Consider the following 23324-nt stretch of genomic DNA (forward strand, 5'->3'; position numbering starts at 1 on the left):
GATTTTGGACGATACTGATCAGGTCATTCTGACACAAAGATCCAGATGCATTCATTGGTCTGGCTCCATTGATTATGTATTTTAACAAGAAACATCAGCAACATGTCACATCATTCCCTGTAGGTTTCTGAAATGCTGGACTTTGCTCCAGATTGATGCTGCTGGTTGCCTGAGAAGATTTTATCACATTTAGTCACTGTGAAAGCTTCAAGTCATTTCTGACTGATGTTCAGTTTTGAAAAGTTTATCATTATCATACTTTTGACTATGTTATGTTACAAGTTATATGATTATGTTTGATTTTCAAGAATGGTGATATAGGAAGTCACATTTTCAAATAGTTTATATGTATATATATATATATATTATTATTATAAAATTATGTTTGCTAAGAAAGCAAAGCATTACTGAAAGAGGGAACATATTTCATATGTACATTGTTTTCAACAGTAATTAGCCAGTTAATGTATTTAAAGCAAATATATATAATTACAAAATTATATGAGATATTTATTACTATTTTCATGTCTTCTTCTTCTTATAGCGTTATAACACTGTGTGGGTCTTAGCTTGTTCAATGATTTTTTTCCATACTGTCCTATCATTCACAATTCTTCTCCATCCTCTTACTCCCATCGTCCTCACATCCTCCTCCACGTCGTCTATCCATCGTTTCCATGGTCTCCCTCTCATCGTTCTTCCAATCGGTCTCCATTCCATCACTCTTCTAGTTACCCGGTTTCCTTCCATTCTTGCAACATGGCCAAGCCAGGCTAACCTTTTGCTTTTGATCAGCCTCACAATATGTGCTCCCTGTATGATACAATCTAGTTCATGATTCATCCTAATTCTTGTGAAAAATAAATTAAATTATATTACATCCTATAGTTGTACCCTAAACAGAAGAATTAGGAAAATAAATAAAATTTCACTTCATTTTAGTGTGCTAATGTAGAGGTTTAGGGGGGATTAGATAACACATTTTCCAAATTGGAAAGTCTGACTGTGAGGTGTATAATGTTTCCACTTTGAGACATGTATAAATACATTTTGGTGTTTCCCGATAGGAAGAGAGACAGTCATATCCATCACATCTTGTTCGACAAAAGATAGCATTCAATTATACTTGATGTCTAAGCTTTCATAGAAATTTACTGAGATAACGATCAATATCCAGTGGTTACAACAGTTGGGGAGTGACTGTTACAAAACCAGTGAGTAGCATAAAAGCTTAATAGGGAGAGATTTAATGCGAATAAAGTACACAGTGTGAATATTAAAGACCAGGAAACAACTTTACAACTTCAGAAATATTTGAAAAAGTGTTATAGTGAACCTAACATTCTCTACCATAGAGAATGTATGTAGTTACAAATTGAAGCAGCATAAACTATGTTTTGATGATGAATTCTGAAAATTAACATTAATAGCAAGGGGATAGTTTTCAGTTGTGGCAAAATCAAGACAGGATGAATGGAGATAGCCTAAACAGTATAACATGAGAAAAGTTGATGTTTAACAACAGAGAAAGGGAGACTATTTGAAAAATAAAATCAACTTGAACACAAAGGAAGAACAAAAAATATTGCACATGTGTTTGAAGTGCTGACGAGAATAGGGGTTCTCTCTGCGTTTCTGATAATGTCATCTCTGGTTGGGACGACGATGGCGCCATCATTCTACTTAGTGTGTTAGGGATTATTTGACTAAGATATTTTGTTGTGTCTTCTGCTTCTGTTTTGTAGTGTGATTATTAATCTTTTCTGTATTTGTTAAGAAATATTGAAATAATTTAGTAAGAGCTTAATATTTTTTATTACATTAACATTTATCTTTATTAATGAGGTCAATATTGCTGTAGAATATTTCCCTGATTTATTTTTTTCATGTTTTCCAGACTGTTTTTATCTTGTTTTTTTGCTCTAGGCTGTTTAGTGTGGTTGTCACATTTAATCTGATTTTGACCTCCAGGAAGTAAGTATCTTACAATATTTCTTGCAGTGAATTTTCATTACTTGGTTGTTCCACTATTGACAAATTAGGTAATCTCTTTTTATCTTTGTGATCCAATCATTCTTTTCAGATATTTTATCACTGTTTTTTTTGGTGAAACTTGCTTATACATTTTTAAGAAATTATTTAGGAATGTGTTGAATTTTAAATCTACATCAAGGCTGTTTCATACTGAGTGCCAATTTTCAATCCATGTGTTGTACATTCTTTAATAGTGTCTTCATTTCTGAGTCTGATTGGTATTCTGTACTTATGATAACTGGAGATCGACTTTTTTATTATTAATATTACTAGAAGTTGTACATCGTGATCAGATGGAGTAATTTTGGATTCTTATGGGGAAATTAACTATTGCCATGACATTGAAAAATGCTACTCGGGCATTTTACACATTTTTATGGTGACTTTCAATAAGATAATTTGTATTGATGATAATGGGACCACAGTTGACGATGTTGTGCTGTAGGTTTAAAAAGATAATTTATAATGCTTTGTAACTTGTTTAGGAAAGTCAGCATTGCCAGTGGGGGCTCTATATATAGCTAGGACATATATGTTGGAATGTTTAGATTCCAATTGCACAATGCAGCTTCTATTTCTTGTTATTTTAGTGACACAATACATTTATCTAATTAAGTATATTGCAGCAAACTACAAGGTCGATTCTGAAAAGTTGGCGTCGTTCATCAAAAAGTACCTCAAGTCAGCCGTAGCATCGGGAGAGCTTGTGCAGACCAAAGGCAAAGGAGCTTCTGGTTCGTTCAAGTTATCCTCTGGTAAGCCTGAGAAGGCTCCGACAGTAGTTACTACTGCTCGCGGCAGGAGTTCTTCAACGTCTGCACCGAAGGAAAAGAAACAGCAGCAACCTACAAAGGCAAAGCTGAAATCTTCGAAAAAACGCCGGTGAAGAAGACTCCTGAGAAAAAGAAGCAGGTTCCAGCGCCGAAGGCCAAGAAATTGCCATCTAAGGCTAAGAAAGCTACAAAAGTCCCTACCAAGAAGCCGAAGCGCCGAGACCGAAGACTACTGCAAAATCCAAGGCAACGAAGAAGGCAGCTGCCAAGAGAAATTGGCACCTTCTTTTACCATATTTCGTCTAGAGTAAGTACCTCCAAAAGTAACATTTTCAAGTTTTACCTCTGGTGTTGGGTTAAACACAGATTAGGGTGTGTATATATTATTAATGGACACTGATAGTTGATCAGTTTTGTTTGAAAGTCCTCTTATGTTATGATGGTGCACCACAGAATTGTTATCTTGATTGTATTCTGAATTTAGAACTGGTTTATTAGCATTGATGTAGACATCTTTCAGGTATTTGGTGACAGATTTGGGCTTAAGCCTAAAAGAAGGGTTAGATCTTACATCAGTGATTACAGGTATCCAGTTTGCACCTAATCTAATTAGCAGTGAGTTGCACAAGCTTCTACTTGCCTTCTGAATTAAGTTGTAATCCGTGTCTGGTATGATCATTCCTATTTGAGGATGAATTGTCAGTTAATCCAATATGTGATTTGTCTGCATTCCAAAGGGCACACTCAAGTAGAATATTTCCACTCCCCACCCACTTGTCTATACTAGAGCAGGGCGCTCCTTTTGGAGCTCCTAGGGGGGGTTGGTCAAGTTTGTAAAACGCAACCAAACTTGGTTAGTCCCAAAGTGGAGTTAGTTTAGTGTCTCATTCAAGTGTTTTAACCCCTGAGTAAGAAACTAAATTAACCCACCCGAATGGGGGATTTAAACACTTGACCAACCCCCCGAAGGGGGTTGGTTGCGTTTTAAAATCTTGAGTAAGACACTAAACTAACCCGTGTGTAAACAAATATAAGGTGATATTGTTGATGACGTCATTTTTTGTCGACAACGATGGCTAATCCTTTCGGAGAGCTTCCTGTAATCTGATGTTTTAGTTCTTTGCGTAGCTTTTCAGAGGCCAACTGTTCTTGATCAGTCAACTTTCTATGTCCAGCAACACCATTGCTAATCTTCGTGTTTTTTTTTCTTTTTATTTTTTTCTGTTCTTGTTGTATACGTTTTTCTATGTTTATGAATGTTACTCTCCCTTCGTTTTACTTTATTTGTTAAATAGGTCTGACGGATTAGTTCTTTACGTCGCTTTTCAGAGGCCAACTGTTCTTGGTCAGTCAACTTTCTACGTCCAGCCCCACCCCTGCAAATCTTCGTCTTAAAATCGATCATAAAGTCAGTTTTCATAATAGTTTTCGTAATCGTAATATATCGAATGGGTATCAGTTTACCTTATTGAAGTTGTTGGAGTTGGTACTTCAAATACTTGATAACGTGTTCTTTCACTTTTCTGATGTTTTAGGCCAACTGTCAGTCAATATTCAAGAATGCGAAGTGCTCCTTCTGGAGCAGTGATAATGCGACTGGCTTGATATTTTTTGATTTCTAATCTGATATTTTACTTCTTTACTTCGCTGTTCTTGGTCAGTCAACTTCCTACGTTCAAAACCCAACCTTTGCAAATGTTAGTCTGTTTCTTATCCCTTCTGTTCTTTTTACATATTTTTTTTACGTTTATGAATGTAAGTCTTACTTACCTTTCCTTCTTCTCTTAATATTTTGCTTTAGCTTTTTTTAATTGTGAGATAAGTCTGATCTTTAAGTTTTTACTTCGCTATTGAAAGGCCAAATGTTCTTGGTCAGTCAACTTACGTATTGTTTGTGTTGAAATAGTATGACAAAAGAGGGAAGTGAATTTTTGAAGGCAATATACGAAGACAACAGAATAGAGTAAAGAAATGACCTAAAATTTGTTATTGTATGATTCTTTCGAATAATAAGAGTGTTACACTTTTACATTAATCGATAAATTTCCTAGATTTTGTAATATGATTATCGTCGAAGATAAGCCATTCATCGTTGTAACGTCGCCATGCCTTAAAATGTCCGTCGTTTCCAGTACCGTTAATGTCCACAAATTCGACCGCACTTTGCAATTTCCAATGTTTTCCATACATTAATTGGTTGTTTTGTGTAATTCTCATTATTTGAAATGTGCGTACTCCATTTAGAGTTAATCTATTTATTTCCAAAATCATGTACTTTTGACGGTCACCAACATCAATATCTGTCGTTCCACGTACGTAGTGTTGTTGACATTCCGTACACGTTCCGTTAACTAATCCTTCCCAAACGCTTAAGTTACGTACCAACATGACAATAGCGTTCTTACGTAGTCGCAAATTATGTGGGGGCAGTGATCGTGGTCGCAAAGTGTCTAAGTATTCGGGTGTCACCATTTCACTGAACTTTTCTATGTCCGAGTCTTCGACACCATCAATGCTCGAGTAGATTCGCTCAGTCTTTTCGTCTAGTAAGTCAACAACTCTCTCATTTATTTCGTCGACGTCACAATTTCTTGCAGCAAGGATTGCGGTAGTTTCGAGCATTTCGATGTCATTGTTTCTTATGATATCTCCGCAAATCTTTTCGATTAAATCGCCCGTGGAAACCATGTTTTCAGGCACTTCTACCATGTCGTCGTGGTCGTTGAGGCGTCCTTCGCCGAGGTCGAGTAAGAATTTAGTCCATTTTATAGCTTGGGGTGTGGCGCGCATGTTTTCAGACAGTGACGTGACCTTAAAGTGTTTCCACAAAGGCGAATATTTTATTGTTGAATACAGTGTTGACGTTTTGTTTGAATTGCGTAAGACAGGTAAAATCTGTCTAAAGTCTCCACCGAGCAACATAACTTTACCTCCAAAGGGTAAGTTACAACGTGTGAAGTCTCGCAAAGTTCTATCGAGTACATCCATACAATACCGTGGTGCCATTGGTGCTTTGTCCCAAATAAATACGTCTGTATCTATCAATTCTTTTCCTCTGTTATCCGTTATCGAAATGTTGGTGTTAGAGTCAGGCAAAACAGGAACGGGCAGCCCGGCTACTCTGTGGACAGTGTTTCCTTTAGGCAACAAACTTGCTGCGATACCTGTATAAGCCATCGTAGTGACTTTCTTTTGTCGTCCTACTAACAAATGGTACAATGTTTTATATGTGTAAGTTTTACCGCATCCTCCTGGACCATCAATGTAGAAGTACAGGTTTTTGACAGTTATTTTTTCGTCTATATGATTAAGTATTAAGTCAACGATTTCCTTTTGTTTCTCGTTGAATGATTTGTACATTTCTTCACCAATTCCAATGTGTTCCTCAACAGTTAATTCTTTGTTAATTACTGTCTGTAATTTTTTAATTTCCTGAGGCAGTGTTGGAAAGTCTTTCAAACTTTTCCCTTCAATAATTAACAATTCATTAATATTAGCATGAGCTTTGTCACGTGCGTCAGAGTCAGAAATTTTATCTTGTTTTTTTAAAGTCTTGCGCCATTATATCGATGAAATCATTGAAAAGCTCTTCGGGGTGCAATGGGTGACAATGGATTAGAATCTGAACAAACAACACACGTAGCTGATAAGGCATTTGGTAGATCGCACCTTCTTGCATTCAGCGTCATCTTCGATCAGTCCACGTGCTAAACAGGCTTCTGTGAATGTTTGGTAAGTGACAGTGTCGTAAGTCTTTAAGTCCTCATAGTTTTCTGCGCCTTTCACATTCATCAAAAGAACACGAAGATGGAATGTTTCTTGATCTCTAGGGCGTCCGATTGTGTGTTTACCATCTCTTCGTGGAAACCATGACTTCTGTTTCTTCAAGTTCGTCTTTTGTTCGTATTCAACAGTTTTCTTCTTCATCATTGGTACCTTTCATTCCTGCTCTCCACGTATAGTGCTTTGGAATTTCGAAATAATAATGCACAGGCAGACGTTTGATTGCATGACTGTGTTTGTGCATTTCATTTTCAAGAATGCGATGTGCTGCTTCTGGAGCAGTGATCATGCGACTGTCTTGGTAGTTGGTGATCTCGTCGTAGTGAAGCTCATCTCCTTCGATGATTGTATAGTTTGTCAAATCACCACCTTTAAAAGCATATTTGAATAGGTACTTTACTGAAGTAATCGACGATACGGACTCAACATTGATGTGACAATTTAATTCGTGCATCAAATACGGACAGTATGGAACAACGTCTTGATTTGTTGCGACAAATCCATTTTTTGCGGAGTAAGTGCGTTCATTATTTTGTTGTTTGTAGTTTGGATAACCGTCTTCGACGATTATTGTGCAAGGAGAAAAGTGTTTGGGAAAACCTTTACTACGCTCATTTCCCTTCATGCAACGCGGACTACATTGATGAATCACGTTACGCGTAACAATGTCGTAGAGATTTGGTTCTGTTTCGGGGTCTGGTAGTTCAGCGCAAATGAATTTGTCAACATCTTCATCAGTCTTAATTTTTGATCCTTCTTGGAGGATTAAAAGGATATGTGCATGCGGAAGTCCTCGCTTCTGAAACTCAACTGCGTACACGTAAGCGAGCGACTTTCCCGTAACTGAATGTTTGGTCAGCAAATCCATCAAGTGATTGAGTTTCAACTTGAATGCTCTGTCAACGAAGTCGGGTCTGTCTGGTGGTGTTTTATGTGGTTCGAGATTTTCGCGAATTTCACGCCAATTAGGATTGGTCGTAATGGTGATGAACAAACACGGCGTGCCGAAAGCAGCGACCATTGCCATTGCTGCGTCTTGGTACAGTTCCAACATGTATCGTGGCGATCCAACGAACGATGAGTTCAAAACTTTAATGCGCCCGATTTTCTTCTTCTTTTCTTTTGCAAGTTTGCTTTCAAACTGCTGCACTTATCTACACGTTTACCTTGTTGGAGTTGGTACCTCAAGTAGTTGATAACGTCTTTTTGACGTTTAATTTCAGTATCAACCAAATATTGTTGGAAAAGTTTCCCACTTTTTGTGATTGGATTAAATTCCTTTTCGCGAGTAGCGATTCTATAGCGAGCGAACATTCCTCGTGTTAAACGATCACCAACTTTAGCATCTTTCAGTCTGAGGTCTTTATGCCATTGCATTGTGCCGTAAGGAAACAGAAGGGGATAGACAAAGGGTTCAACGAATGGATTCATTGTCGAAAGACGTCTGAGTCTTTGCTCCTTGGTACTGTAAACAACAACATACGAATCAGGAATGTCACCGTCGTCGGTTTTAGGACACACAACAGCGACGTCATTGCTCCATTTCGGATTGTACCTGTTTTTGTCGTCTCCAGGAAACATCGACATAACCAAGTTTAGCTCCGGTTCAGACTCGTTGTTACGCTCAGCGTTTTCTTTTTCAAGCTTGTATTGGTAGTTCATCATGCGATAGGATTCTGCGTGGACGTTAATGCGCGAAATTATATCAGTTAATTTCGTGACAATTTCTTCTTTGGTGTCGCCTTTCGAATTCTGACGTGCATTTTCTATTCTTCTTCTTCGTCGATCATAAATAGTTGACCAAAAGTTGCATTCTCATTATCTTTCGGAAAAGATGCCGCATTCATGTTATAATAAATTTGGCCATGCAATTTAAAACAATATGGCCCTGGTCGACTAATTCCGAAGTCCATGAGATTCGCTTGAAATGATGCGAATGCCATCATGTTGTTGTAAACACGACATTTGTTGCGAAAATGTCGAAGAGAAAAGAGTTTTCTAAGTTCATCAGGGTTTCCATGTGCACAACAATCATAAAACGATTTACTGGAACGTTGAGTCGATTCATCAAGCCAGTGATGTTCGTCGTTGTTGAAATGTGCTGCTATTAGCAGTCGTCCTTGGTTCTTCATTACTAATTTACTTTGATATCTAATACTTTCCTTTTCAGCGTCTTGTTTTTTTCTCCTCTGTTCTTACCGAATAAGTTTTTCTACGTGTGTCGTTAATATGGTCTCGTCTATCATTGTAAGTCTTCTTTCGCTCTTCTTTATTTCTTAAATACGTCTGATATTTCAGTTCTTTACGTCGCTGTTCAGAGGAAAACTGTTCTTGGTCAGTCAACTTTCTACGTCTCGTGTATCATTGTAAGTCTTCTTTCTTTCGCTTCTTATTTTCGTAATCGTAATATATCGAGTATATATATGAGTAGTATTATTAGTATCACTTTACCTTGTTGGAGTTGTTGGCTCTGGTACTTCAAATAGTTGATAACGTCTTATTTTAGTTTTCTGATGTTTTCCAATAATGCGATGCCACGTGCTGCTTGTAGAACTGTTATAATGCGACTGGCTTGGTAGTGAAGCGTTATTATTTGTTTACTCGGCATATGATAGCCTACATATTCTTGTGTATTTCATGGTCGGAATTCCTTTAGAGAGAGGCGTTGAAGTCGTGACTGTTCTGCTTCCTGTAGGGAAGAAAATGAACTCAAGTTGCCAAGTAAAGAAATGACGCGAGTGGATTGCGCTAAATAAATATTTGTAGAACCTAAACCATTTGTGATATGTAAAATCTGAAAACAGATATGGAAAGCTCTAGAGGTAATACGTATTTCGTACGCAATATGTCCAGATCCATCTGTTACGGTTTTCGAGAGGCGGGCGCTTAACGCCGCCAGATGCATTAAAAATTGCACACATTGGTTCATTAAAATTACAATAAATATATAAGCAATTATAATTACAACAAAATACATTACAGATTCTTAAAGGTCTTTATTTACTGATCATTTTACATATTGGTTACATTACCCTTACTCTTACCATTCCTGAGGAATGAACATTTAAAGGTGACTCGGCTATGGATAACGCTATTTGATGACGTCATTTCATGAAGACAACGAGGAATCAGAAATTTTTATAGTAAGAAGATAAAAGAAACACAGGTGAAAGCCTTCAACTTGCCTGTGGGGTGGGGGTGGGTGTTCTAAAGAAGATGGATGAAAATCATAATAAAATTCTACTGACAGTAAAACAAAGGCTTCGTGTACTTAGGAAATTTGAGAACAGAGAATGGGCAACAGAATTTATAATAAAAGTATGTGATAGGGATTGAGTGATTCCATCCTTGAAAGAACACCATATACCAGGCTGACCTACTGATGGCTTATTTTGGGCATAGTTTTCTGGGAGTCCAGTAACACTGGTTTGATTATGGGGGAAACTTTCTCCAGATCTAGTAAGAAATCAGGAAATCAAAAGTTCATGTCATGGTGCGTGCTATGAGAAGTTTTGAAAAGATTGACAGTGAACTGAAAAATGGCTTCAAAGTGGTGCGTGTGAAGTGGACATAGTCAGTGCTGCCATGAGACAAATGAGAGTGAAGTTCATGCTGTCATGAGGGAGAGTCTAAAGAGTTTTCAGAACAAGTGAGCATTACAAACTGTTTCTTAAAGAAGGTCTGTTGTGTGAGGAACGTTAAGCAGTTTGTGAAGTTCTGTGAATGCACCAAACAAAATAGTTTGGATTAGCTCTTTTTTTTTATTATTTATGCATCTTCTACCCTTCATTAGCCCTGATAATCAATACAACTGGTGGGAAAGGGAAATTCTTGAAATCTGTTAACTTTTTTGGTTATAGTTGTAAAAGAAAAGTTGTTTAACTGTGATGTCTTCGTTATTATTGTATAAAATATGAAAGAGAATTTCTTGAAATCAGTTTGGCTATTATTCTGTAATTCATGCTCATGTAATTCTCTTGGTCAAGTTTATAAACTTCATATAGGAGTGAATGTTCTGAAGGGAACATACCAAGCTCAGATCTTAATAACACTGGTGTTTCACAGTGATACAAATCTTATAAACTATATCTGGCCAAGGTGTATTCTGGATTTGTGCAAAGTGAAGACTTGAATGTGGAAGATTTCATAGATAAAATTTTGGCTGTGACGCGTACTGCTTGAGTGCGTTAGTCGCCAGGTACCGACTGAGGGCGAAGGTACTGTGCCTGTTACAGTTTTATTTTTATGGAAGCCCCACAGCCCAAATGTTACGCCGAGTTTGAAATCTGTGTGTGTATCTTGTGTTTTCTTTTGATTGGTTTGCCAGCTCTTCCAACACAGACCTTGCCACACATGCAAGGAATTTAAGGTGCAGTGTGTCTTCTATGTGAATGTTCTTTGCTGGTCTTGCTGTTGTTCATTTTGTTTGAGAACATTTGTTGAAACTATCTTCACTATACCAGTGTTGAAATCTTGCAGGGATTGTGACTGGATGTTGATGTGCTGGTCAGGAGCCTGCTTCTGCTTTGCAAGAATTCACATGCCCGATTTATTATTCACTTGTTACAGAACTTTCATTCAGAATTTGAATGACTTTTTTATTGTAATGACAGCTTTTGAGCATGTATTTAAAGTACAAGGATACAGTTTGGTCCAGTATAATATGGATTTTTATAGAAATTCCATCAATGCATAACATTTACATTTTATGATATTCGTGCAGAGATAACCGTATGGAAATGACAGATGTAACTTGGGACACTCCTACTGTCTGTCACATCTATCGTAGGTAATATACGATTGCATAACGCCTTTGAAACACAGTGGTAATAAAGTGTACCACAAAGAGCGTTCAGTGATAGTGCCATTTGGCCACAGAGTATAATGTTTCTGCTTTCTATCATTCTGACAGTAAGCATTGATAATTTCGCTAAAGAGCATTCACCGGTTGAGGAGGCTGTTTTTTGTTAGAAAAAGAAAGTTTATTTTTAAATATTATTTTCACAAGTTTCAGCTGCAAAAGGTTAAAGTTTATACTTGAGGAAGCACCCGACTGTTTCAAGGTACCAGATTGCAAGTGGTAGGGTGTGTGTCATTACATGTTTTGGGGCGGAATTCTGCAGCATAGCGTCGTTTCGTACTGTTATTTCATTCTACTCGTATTTGTTTCAACGTCAATAATTACACGTTTTCCCAGCGCGTGGGGTTTTATCTAATTTTTTATTGTACATTATTTAGCTTATTTAAAAACCCTGGTTTCCCTTCAATACTGAAGATTTCTGTTGAGGGGAACATCTGATTCATACTGTTTCATTCTTACATTTGGATTACTGGTTGATTTTTTTAACTTTGTTGTATTGAGAATGTCAGAACAAAAATGACTACTGTGCAGTTTTGGGATCTAACGTAATATTAATCTCAAACGCTACCGCGTCCTTATCAATTCCCTGTTACAAATGCCATTGCCCATGTCAAATCCTAGATGAAAACTGCTTGAGTTTTCTTTATACGTGCTGTATGTTCACAGCAATGGAACCTGGTCCTTCAAAGAGGGTGAGGCAGGAGGAAACGGCTGCATGTGCCAGCAGCACGTCTGAAGGGTAAGTGTTCATCATTACTTCTCTCTGATGTACAGGGAATATTTCCCTCAGCACAGGGAAATTGTAAAAGTATGAAAGTAAACCACCAGGTGTATCTGAAGTCTTGACCTGATAACTGTCTGTCCTTTTGTTTGCTAGGAATTCTGACATCGCCATCCGTTTGCTGCAGTTGATATGCATTTGCCGATGTTGGCCACCTCCTGCTTACCAGGGGCAGCTGACGCATGATCGGAAGTTCAAACACTTCTGCATTGTGCGGAAGCAGCGTGAGGAAGAGCAAATGAAGCTTCAGGAAACAGGTTAGTTGAGTCATAGCACTGGGTATACGATGAGTGCTATGTTTGTGAATGTGTATGCTATGATGAGGTTAGGAATACCAATAGGTGATGATTTTGTGTCGTCATAGTAATCTATAATTTCCCTAGAAAATTTTGAAATTATTTTTAATATTTATATGAATCATACTGTTTCATTCTTACATTTGGATTACTGATTGATTTCTTAACTTTGTTGTATTAAGAATGTCAGACAAAAATGACTACTCTGCAGTTTTGGGATCTAACGTAATATTAATCTCAAACGCTACCGCGTCCTTATCAATTCCCTGTTACAAATGCCATTGCCCATGTCAAATCCTAGATGAAAACTGCATGACTTTTCTTTATACGTGCTGTATGTTCACAGGTGTGGGCACTGGCCAGTCAATGCAAGAAGCCAAAGAAGCAGCTGCCAAAATTATTTTGGATAAACTGCTTCTTGCTTCCAAAGAGTAAGTGTTCATCATTACTTCTCTCTGATGTACAGAGAATATTTCCTTCAGCGCAGGGAACCTCTAAAAGTATGAAAGTAAACCACCAGGTGTATCTGAAGTCTTGACCTGATAACCGTCTGTCCTTTTGTTTGCTAGGAACTCTGACATCACACTCGACCCCATTACGTCATTGGAGACTATGTGTCTCTCCAGGAATTGGCCGGCTCCTTCTTATGAAGGAGTACTCGCTGAGCAGGGCTCACACACCTGTTCCTGTATTGTCACGAGGCAAGAAGAAGAAGAATATTTGAAGCTTCAGGAAACAGGTTAGTTGAGTCATAGCACTGGGTATTCAATGAGTGCTATGTTTGTGAATGTGTATGCTATGATGTGGTTAGGAATACCAATAGGTGATGATTTTGTGTCGTCATAGTAATCTATAATTTCCCTAGAAAATTTTGAAATTATTTTTAATATTTATATGAACCTTGCTGTTTCATTCTTACATTTGGATTACTGATTGATTTCTTAACTTTGTTGTATTGAGAATGTCAGACAAAAATGACTACTCTGCAGTTTTGGGATCTAACGTAATATTAATCTCAAACGCTACCGCGTCCTCATCAATTCCCTGTTACAAATGCCATTGCCCATGTCAAATCCTAGATGAAAACTCCTTGATTTTTCTTTAAACGTGCTGTATGTTCACAGGTGTGGGCACTGGCCAGTCAGCTGAAGAAGCCAAACGTGTCGCAGCTTCTTTTATTTATGAGAAGTTGTTTGTTCCTTCTGAATAGTAAGTGTTCATCATTACTTCTCTCTGATGTAGAGGGAATATTTCCTTCAGCGCAGGGAACCTGTAAAAGTATGAAAGTAAACCACCAGGTGTATCTGAAGTCTTGACTGTCTTTCCTTCTCTTTCTAGCAAGTCCAGCTTGATACCTCCAAATTCCCTTCGGGCCCTGAAGGAATCATGCAAATATCTTTCTTGGCCGGCACCTGTTTTCAGGAGTGGTCCAACACAGGAGAGGTTGTTCACCTTTACCTGTGTTGTGACCAGGCAAGCAGAAGCAGAATATATGAAGCTTCAGGAAACAGGTTAGTTGAGTCATAGCACTGGGTATACGAAGAGTGGTATGTTTGTGAATGTGTATGCTATGATGTGGTTAGGAATACCGATAGGTGATGATTTTGTGTCGTCATAGTAATCTATAATTTCCCTAGAAAATTTTGAAATTATTTTTAATATTTATATGAACCATACTGTTTCATTCTTACATTTGGATTACTGGTTGATTTTTTTAACTTTGTTGTATTAAGAATGTCAGACAAAAATGACTACTCTGCAGTTTTGGGATCTAACGTAATATTAATCTCAAACGCTACCGCGTCCTTATCAATTCCCTGTTACAAATGCCATTGCCCATGTCAAATCCTAGATGAAAACTACTTGATTTTTCTTTATACATGCTGTATGTTCACAGGTGTGGGGTTTGGAGGGTCAACACAAGAAGCCAAAGAAGCAGCTGCCAAAATTATTTTGGTCAAACTGCTTCTTCCTTCCGAAAAGTAAGTGCTCATCATTACTTCTCTCTGATGTACAGAGAATATTTCTTTCAGCACAGGGAACCTGTAAAAGTATGAAAGTAAACCACCAGGTGTATCTGAAGTCTTGACCTGATAACCGTCTGTCCTTTTGTTTGCTAGGAACTCTGACATCACACTCGACCCCATTACGTCATTGGAGACAATATGTCTCTCCAGGAATTGGCCGGCTCCTTCTTATGAAGGAGGTGTTGCTGCGGGAGGCCTATACTCCTACACGTGTATTGTGATCAAGCAACAAAAAGAAGAATTCTTGAATCATCAGGATACAGGTTAGTTGAGTCATAGCACTGGGTATACGATGAGTGCTATGTTTGTGAATGTGTATGCTATGATGAGGTTAGCAGTACCAATAGGTGATGCTGTATGTTCACAGGTGTGGGGTATGGATCTTCCGAACAAGAAGCCAAAAATGCATCAGCTAAAGTTATTATTGACAAGTTCGTTATTTGTTAAAGGTTCAGATAATTGTACTACAAGTTGTGTTCATCATTTTTGTTTTTATTTGTTGCAACGCACTTATTGCAGGTGCTGTAAATTTAATTTAATTTTGGTACATTTTGTCTGCATACAGTGAAACGTCTATCCATCGTTCCCGGATGCATCGTCTGTTTTGTTCGGTCCCGAATACATCCCATATAAAATAATGTTACATTTTGCCGCTTCTATCGTTCCTCGGACTATCGTTTTATCGCATCGATCGTTCAAAAATGTTAGTCCCGGCCCAAAATTTTCCCGCAATGATCGTTTCTGAGAATTTAAAATGCTGGGTTTTGAGATAAATTAATACCGAAAGACGCACAATGTTTTTGGAATACGCAGTAGCGGTAACATGTTATGTCGCCAAACCATTCTTTTGGAATGAGGGGTGATAGTTGGAGTGAATGGCGGTGCTCATTGTCAGAAATTTTACGATTTTAATTTGGGTGACTCATATTTCGTTCCAGCGATGCCAGATGGCATGTGCAGTGTGAATTTCTTCACAAATGCTTTTATTATAAGTACAAAGGAAAGGCCGGCGACACTTTTCATTTTTCTGGTTCATCTCGTTTCCAGTGGTTCAGTGTCTTCTACAGCTACGTTTCGTTGAGTTCGGCAGTAACAGTACTTCCATTCTTCCTGTTATAGTTCCAGTCTATACTTTTGTTGTTGTTCCCGTAAATATTTTGTTATTCCTCTTACTCCTGTTAATTATTTTGTTATTATTCCTGTACCATCTCTCGCCCAGTAAAACAAGTCAGAATTCTTCTAGAAAGATTAAAAATCATAAAAGAAGTTGAGAAAAATGCATTTGAAAAAAGAATCGACTTTGCTAAACGCCTTGGATTAGCACCATCTACTTTAAATTCAATGATTGCAAAGAAGAAATAAATCCGAAAACAAACTGACAAGTGCGGTAATTCATGCAAAAAAAGGAAAACCGGAAGGAAATCAACTTTCAGTGAGCTAGAAAGTGTCCTCTTCACTTGGTACCAGCAATCGCGGGCCTCAGGAATTCCTGTTGATGGCAACATCTTGCGGGAAAAAGCCAAGACGATAGCCGCAAGACTGAATATTGAAAATTTTGCAGCGTCGAATGGCTGGATTAGTAGATTTAAAGAACGACATGGTATGGTCTACAAGAAGTTAGCCGGCGAAAGTGCTGCTGTGGATGTGGAAAGAACGGAGCTGTGGCTCGAGAGTCTGCTGGAGGGACATTTATAATGTGGATGAGACAGGACTTTTCTACAACGCCCTCCCGGATAGGACGCTGGCATTGAAAGGTGAATCTTGCCACGGGGGAAAACGTGCAAAACACCGAATTACTGTTCTTCTGTGTGTTAACAGTGACGGTAGTGACAAACGGGTTCCGATTGTAGTTGGAAAATCACTAAAACCGCGTTGTTTCAAAAACATGAAAAAACGTCCGGTGAAATATCACGCCAACAAAAAGGCTTGGATGACCACAGACATCTTTACGGCGTTCTTAAGTTCTCTGGATGCCTCCATGGGCACACAAGGCAGAAAGATTTTGCTGTTTGTAGATAATTGTGCCGCTCATCCGAAGGACACGACATTTCTACGAAATGTGAAAGTCGTGCAGTATCCAGCAAATTGCACGAGCGTTTACATACGCTTGATTTAGTCTTTCTTTTATGCGCATAATATTATTGAACGTGACGAGGAAAACATTTTGAATGTGGAAAGGTCTCTGTTTGGCTTAAAACGTAAAGTTTCGACAAACCATTTGTCCATTAAAGACTTTTTTGGTAAAAAGAAGTAACTTTGAAAGAGAAACATTGCTTTTTTTAAATTTTTAATGCTTTCCCGTATTCATCGTTTTTATTTCCCACCCCCGCCGAAACGATGCATCGAGGTTTCACTGTATATGCTTGAAAATGTCTGTTACGCACAGGCACAAAAATGAACACACAAATGGTACAATTATCAGTTCTGGGAAAACACCAATAATAACTTTAGTTTGCTTACTTTAGGTGAGTGCCACTAAGAAATCTGTGAATCATCTCTTCCTATAATCCTGTCATCAGCTTGCTGAAATAAGCTTAACATTTCTTCTTTATGTTTTCAAGGTTATGCCTGCAAGCCTTGTTCACTAAAATGTGTGCGATGTTTACCAGTGTCTCTGAATGGATTTTAGCATTAAAAATGGCTGTCTTCAGCATTGTAGCGTCGTGTATTCTGGTGAAAGTTTACCAGCACGGCACTACAACCTGGAAGACAGCCATCTTCATACTCGCCAATTTGAGAATCTCAAATCTTGCAGTTTATGTTTTATCTGTTTCTTAATAATAAGATTTAATTCATTATTGTTGTGAGGTTTAAGTAAGCAGTAAATAATACTTAAAATGCAGTTTATACCTCAAAGGCAATTTAACGTGTGTCTGTTACGAATATCAGTTAGCTGTGCATTTGAGGGAAATTATCACTGTTTATTCCAAGAAAAATTAATGGAAAACAGGTGCACAGTATCCGGTTTGCAGATTACGAGGTGCGATCAGAAAGTTTCCAGACTGTGTCAATAGAGGGCGAACCGGATGTAGTACGAGCTTCTGCCGCTAGGGGGTGCGGCCTACAATCATAGTGAATCAGTGTGCCAGCCGGCATCATCGAATTAGCATTTGTTTCTTAGTTACGGGCGTTTTGGTAGTGCATTACACCGACCCTCCTGCAATTTCGGAATGGCGTGTGCATCACATTTTGCCAAAGACTCGCCAAAACGGCTACGGAAACCTATGAAATTCTAAAGCAAGCATTTGGGGAGTCCGCAAACTTTTGTGTGGCATTCACGTTTTAAAAATGGCCGAACCTCTGTCGATGATGACGAGCATTCTGGACGACCATCTTCGAGCACAACGCCCGAAAATGTTACGAAGATCGACGTCGTACCATCAACGACTTGTGCGACATTGTTGGGATAGGCTATGGGACCTGTCAGCTGATTCTAAAGGAAGAACTCCACATGCGACGCATCATGACAACGCGCCAGCACACACCGCCCTCAAAGTTCGGCAGTTTTTGGCCTCAAACACCATGGCTGTCATCCCGCACCCTCCTTATTCGCCGTGTGACTTCTTCCTCTTGCCAAAGATGAAAATTCAGCTAAAGGGAAGGAGATTTGAGACGATAGAAGAGATTCAGGCAGAATCGCAGATGGTGCTTGACAGGCTGACAAAGAAAGATCTCCAGGGATGCTTCCAGGCTTGGCAGCGGCGCTGGGAACTACTCCGAGGGTGATGGATGAATTTAATACCTGAGATAAGTGTACAGGTTTTTATAGGCGCAGTCTGTAAACTTTCTGATCGCACCTCGTACATTGCAATAATAGCAAATTGATAAGGTGAAATGAACAGGATGCTTGGAATGTTTAGCAAAAAACTAGAGAAGTTCCAGCTAAAAGTAATGAACTTGACAGTGACTGTCTTGTGGATATGGATATGGCATGATCTTACGTGTTTGACAGCTGTTGAGGCATCTGCAAATTAGCTGATGACAATAGGGAGGGCTTCTTGAGCCCATAGCACAGTATGGAGTCAGCATTTGTTTAGTAGCCTCGTTTCTGTGAAACAAGTGATTACTGACTGAAATGCTTCAAGCGCTCGTATTCACGCTGATTTTGATGAGGCGTTGTATATTTTACGTGCAGAAGTTTGGAAATTGCATGATCTGTGAAATAATCCTACAAAATAGACGATGCGGTACTTTTGACTGATTTGTGGATTTTAGACGATACTGATCAGGTCTTTCTGACACAAAGATCCAGATGCATTCATTGGTCTGGCTGCATTGATTATGTATTTAACAAGAAACAGCAGCGACATGTCGCATCATTCCCTGTAGGTTTCTGAAATGCTGGACTTTGCTCCAGATTGATGCTGCTGGTTGCCTGAGAAGATTTTATCACATTTAGTCACTGTGAAAGCTTCAAGTCATTTCTGACTGATGTTCAGTTTTGAAAAGTTTATCATTATCATACTTTTGACTATGTTATGTTACAAGTTATGTGATTATGTTTGATTTTCAAGAATGGTGATATAGGAAGTCACATTTTCAAATAGTTTATATGTATATATATATATATATTATTATTATAAAATTATGTTTGCTAAGAAAGCAAAGCATTACTGAAAGAGGGAACTTATTTCATATGTACATTGTTTTCAACAGTAACTAGCCAGTTAATGTGTTTAAAGCAAATATATATAATTACAAAATTATATGAGATATTTAGTAATATTACTATTTTCATGTATTACATGCAATTGATATGTATATGTGTCTTCCATGAATGAAAACTGATGGAGCAGCATTTTGCATTTATGTATACATGCATATATGTCTTTATATATGTACACCTAATAAGTGCATACATGCTTATACAGTGTACATGAAATGTGACCATTAAAAGTTTTGGAACCCGTATTTACAAATTTCATGGAGAATTGATTTTTGTATGTGAAGAATCTCTTATGTATGGGTGAAACCATGTGGATGGACGTCTGTTGAGTAGAAGTGAATGTTGCAGTTTGAATATCATAGAGTCGAGTTCTTTTAAGTATATATCAGGTTGCGTGCCAGAGACAAAGTTTTCTTAGTAATTAAAAGTTTGATCTCGTTTGCTTGACACAGAAGAAGAGGACAGTGCAGGCATCTGCAGTCACTGTCGTGATGTTGAATGCCTGATGATAATACACAAGATTTATATAGGAATTTGCTATTCTTGTATTTATATGCAGTCCTGTATGTCAAAAACAATACTGAATAGTTTTCATAGTTTCCATAGGGCCATGCTCTTGGATACCTATATTTATGTTAGTTTTTTTAATGGCAGATCAGAGTTATTGCTTTGCTGTTCTGTTTGCCTTATTGACATGAATTGTTCGTTATATGTTCATGAGTAGGTATTGATTAAACGAGTTGTGATTGTGTCTTTTCACTATACACTTATTGTATAATAAAATGAAAAAGCATAGTTAAAGACTAGTGATAATTCACTATATGATATGAATGAGCAAATAAGGATATATTTGCTTTTAGAGACAATTGGGCATTAAAATATCAACATGTGACTTGTGCGTAACTGAAAAGTTGTTCAGATTTGAAAGGATTCATGAATGTTCAATTGACAGTGCCTGTATCTTTCACCCTTATTGTGCATTTACAACCTATTTGTAATTTTAATTTAGTCCTTATAACCCCTAGTGATTACTGGCTTTAAGATACTTAGAGTAAAGGTGTATTACTGTAAACCTCATTTGCTATACCTTGTGTTCAAAGAAGGATGCATTAAAGAATAATCAAGTTTAGTGTGGATAAAATATCCAGTAACTTCTCTGTTATGGCATCTGACTATGATGAATGGCACAAGCACATTATTGAACCACAGTTCATTATCGAGGTGTCTTACAGGGATTTGGGGAAGTTTTTCCCAGTTTTGGCAAGTGGCCTTGAAAGAATGTGATCGTGGATTTAAAATAACTGGCTGTGATAAAATATTGCATACTGTTTTTACTCTGTATAGCAGCTAAATGTTTTTGAGAAGATCATATTACTCTGCTTGAATTTCAGAAGTATGGATGGAGGATGTCTGAGGACTGGTAAAATACAAGTATCATTGCTTATCTTGTGTCACTTGAAACACTGCGTGCCTCTACACGCCTTTACTGGTAATTGTTTTTCAATTCTCCTGCATGAAATGCATGACATTGCAATATTTTACATTGGCCAAGCTTGCCTCTTTGTGAAATTGCCATTTCTTTTGTAAGTCACAAACCCTCAAGGTAGACATGCTTGAAGAAAGGTGAAAGTACTCACACTGGGACAAATAGTTATTGGGGATTGTCTTTACAAATAAACCAATCTACATCACATACCTTGTGCAGTGATAGTTACACAATTCATCTCTTGGTTTCACACAGCATTAGAAATTACATACACTGTTCTGTCAGAAGTCTTTGTAGAACAAAGCTTGCTATTTCTTTGTGTTGAGAAACTGTTGATAATCTCTGAATATATATATATATAAATTGTAAAAGTGGTTAAAGGCATGTCAGAAACTGTTTCGTTTAAAGTTAAAATGTAATTTCCAGTATTGATGATGTTTGTACTGTTTGTTGTAAGGAATACTTTGTTGTCCATGTGGAATCCCAGGTTTCCCCTTTTTTTAGGGCAAGTGTAGAATTTTCTTATGGATCTGTCAAAGAATTACTCTGTTTAAAGTTATATGTCTTTGCAGCTATGCGTGTGCAGTTTTACAATTTTTGTTAGCAATAATGTTCATAATTTAGCAATATAAAGCAGTTGTACTGTTTAATGGACAGACAGGTTATGTAAAGCTGATGGCAAAGATCATATTAACAAGTAGTTTGAAGAAGAGGGGATGTTACTGAAATGGTTGTGAGAGTGTGAACCAGGTTGAGTAACTATGAATGTAAACACACACACAGAAACAGTTGTTTAATGCCCACTTGTCGTGTTGGTGTCAGATTTTTGTCTTGAATGTTATAAAAAGGAGAGAGTAGTCAGATTGAGATTGTCGTTGTCTATTTTGAATTAATTTTGTTTCCTGCTTGTTTCCCTTAACCTGACGTGTGGACTCATTGCAGACAGTTCAATGTTCATAAAGAGCATGCATAGGAAAACTTTGAAAGCATAATATTGTACCTTAAATGAGCATAAGAGTTTCAGCAGGATCTAGGAAAGAGCATTTAACAATCCTGAATCCATTAAGTCGTGTAATTGAATATTTTATGTGAGAGTGGTTATGAATATGAGGAAGTAACAGTTTGAAACTCAGTGGTTCTAATGCGAATGAAGGCTGGATGATCTTTTAGCTTGGGTGTAAGCGACAAGAAATGCATCAGGAATTGTTGGGGTTTCGGAGGAGGAAGCAGACTTATAAAAAGAGGGAAGATGATGTTAAATTTTGTTATTTTTGACCCAGTTTAGTGTCATCTACGTGGCTACTGTTTGTCCTGGCTAACAAGTCTCATTGGTCGGGTCAGAGCATATAGCACAAGGGAACATGGCTTCTGGTCATGGCTTAGCTCAAGTGTGTCAGGGTCAGTGTCTGCGATAGGTCACATTAGAAAGAGGTAAAATAGTTTTAGGGGCAATCACAAGAGCATGAAAGATTATAACCATCTATTTTTACTAATTCCGAAGCTTAAACTTGGTGTTTGTTTGTTATTCTTGTATATTCCCACATGTTAATGAAATGTGAATTTCATTTAAACAGCAGTACACAAGTAGCTGTCGGACATGTTATTTGAAACATAATTTTATATTAAAACTGTGAGATTTGAGAGCTGCTGTGTGGAATCTCATAAAACATTGAAGAGGACCCCGTGAGCTGAAATGTTTGGCAATGCCTGGTGTAGCTGTAGTGACATATCACACACAAACCCAAGATGGGGAGACCTCAGTTTGAGGTGCAGTGGGTTGAATGTTCTGTGGGAATGTGAGCCATACTTGACTTAGTGCGTTTGAAATGTGGAGGTGCAGATGCAGAGGTAGTAGTTTGTTAACCTCTAATGTATGAGAACTAGGGATTTAAATGCGAATACTTGAGGCTGCTAGCTGGACTCCAATTCTGGGCCGAGGCATAAGACCATTGAAGTCAGATTGTCACAGGAATATTGAAGTGTCTGAGGTACAGTGTTGTATCCCTTTTGCTTCTGTTTATAGTTATCAAGTGTTACGGATTTCGGAGCAGTTCATGTCTTATCTATATTTCAAGATTGTCAGTTGTTAGACAGCGGTCAGTAATATATCTCTTCAATAACATTGAAGGAACCCCACTTCTTGCAGGTAGCTTTGTGAGAGCTGAATATGTAGAGTTTATAGCCTGTTGTGTGTTAAGGGAAAACGATTTTTGTTTTTCTGGTGCTGATATATTCATAGGTTATTTAGCATATAAACTGTATGTCATTTATATGTTTAGCGTTGGTTGCAGTTCCTTTGCCAGCTTCTGAATTAGGTGGTTTGTAGGCTGTATGGATGCCTTGTATGGTGATAATAAGTATTTGAATGGAATTGTGTGTGTGTTTTAGCAACGATCTAGAAAGTGGTTACTTTGGGGACTGAAATGGTAGTGGGAACATGATACTAACATTCACGGTTGTCCTGATATGTCCAGGGTATGAATTTGTGTGAACATTGAATTTGATTGAGCGTGATAGGGGGATGAGAAACGTAGACTGGTGAACAGAGACTAGGCAGATACAAGAAGGAGAGGTAGGAAAGGCCAAAGAGGAAGTTTAAGTGGTGGAAAATGAAGAT

At 37.9% G+C, this 23324-nt stretch overlaps 2 protein-coding genes and 1 long non-coding RNA gene across 6 annotated transcripts; 2 read left to right on the forward strand and 1 right to left on the reverse strand.

Annotated features, from left to right (window-relative positions):
* Positions 1-6: 6 nt before the first annotated feature.
* Positions 7-2869, forward strand: LOC147870739 (uncharacterized). Of its 3 annotated transcripts, none has more exons than XR_015533204.1 (3): positions 7-1795; positions 1927-1974; positions 2651-2869. It is a non-coding gene; the product is annotated as an uncharacterized LOC147870739 (long non-coding RNA). The 3 variants fall into 3 exon arrangements; XR_015533205.1 differs by having other exon boundaries at positions 7-1746; XR_015533203.1 differs by having other exon boundaries at positions 7-1974.
* Positions 2870-2920: 51 nt separating this feature from the next.
* On the forward strand, positions 2921-21574 carry LOC147870740 (uncharacterized). Of its 2 annotated transcripts, none has more exons than XM_087342037.1 (10): positions 2921-3114; positions 12118-12190; positions 12329-12489; positions 12875-12959; positions 13098-13267; positions 13653-13737; positions 13867-14039; positions 14426-14510; positions 14649-14818; positions 14923-21574. In XM_087342037.1, the coding sequence occupies exons 2-10, from the start codon at positions 12120-12122 to the stop codon at positions 15000-15002; spliced, it is 1080 nt and encodes a 359-aa protein (XP_087198163.1). In that variant the 5' UTR covers positions 2921-3114; positions 12118-12119; the 3' UTR covers positions 15003-21574. The 2 variants fall into 2 exon arrangements, with proteins under 2 accessions (XP_087198163.1, XP_087198164.1); XM_087342038.1 differs by lacking the exon at positions 2921-3114 and adding an exon at positions 9499-10239.
* On the reverse strand, positions 4767-9704 carry LOC147870741 (uncharacterized). Its single transcript, XM_087342039.1, has 2 exons — positions 9635-9704; positions 4767-9279 (listed from the first exon to the last, which is right to left on the reverse strand). The coding sequence occupies exon 2, from the start codon at positions 7642-7644 to the stop codon at positions 6715-6717; it is 930 nt and encodes a 309-aa protein (XP_087198165.1). The 5' UTR covers positions 7645-9279; positions 9635-9704; the 3' UTR covers positions 4767-6714.
* Positions 21575-23324: the final 1750 nt, after the last annotated feature.

The sequence above is a fragment of the Zootermopsis nevadensis genome, unplaced genomic scaffold (assembly GCF_977971745.1).
Source record: "Zootermopsis nevadensis isolate Lab colony 2312 unplaced genomic scaffold, Znev_1.0 Znev_ptg000204l, whole genome shotgun sequence".
Taxonomy (NCBI): domain Eukaryota; kingdom Metazoa; phylum Arthropoda; class Insecta; order Blattodea; family Termopsidae; genus Zootermopsis; species Zootermopsis nevadensis.

Excerpts from the sequence above, each read along its gene's own strand:
- LOC147870741 (XM_087342039.1), bottom strand. The coding sequence starts at position 7,644 with ATGTTGGAACTGTACCAAGACGCAGCAATGGCAATGGTCGCTGCTTTC.
- LOC147870740 (XM_087342037.1), top strand. The coding sequence starts at position 12,120 with ATGGAACCTGGTCCTTCAAAGAGGGTGAGGCAGGAGGAAACGGCTGCA. Across the intron at positions 12,191-12,328 it reads GCCAGCAGCACGTCTGAAGG|GAATTCTGACATCGCCATCC; the intron begins GTAAGTGTTCAT and ends TTTGTTTGCTAG. Across the intron at positions 14,040-14,425 it reads TATGAAGCTTCAGGAAACAG|GTGTGGGGTTTGGAGGGTCA; the intron begins GTTAGTTGAGTC and ends GTATGTTCACAG.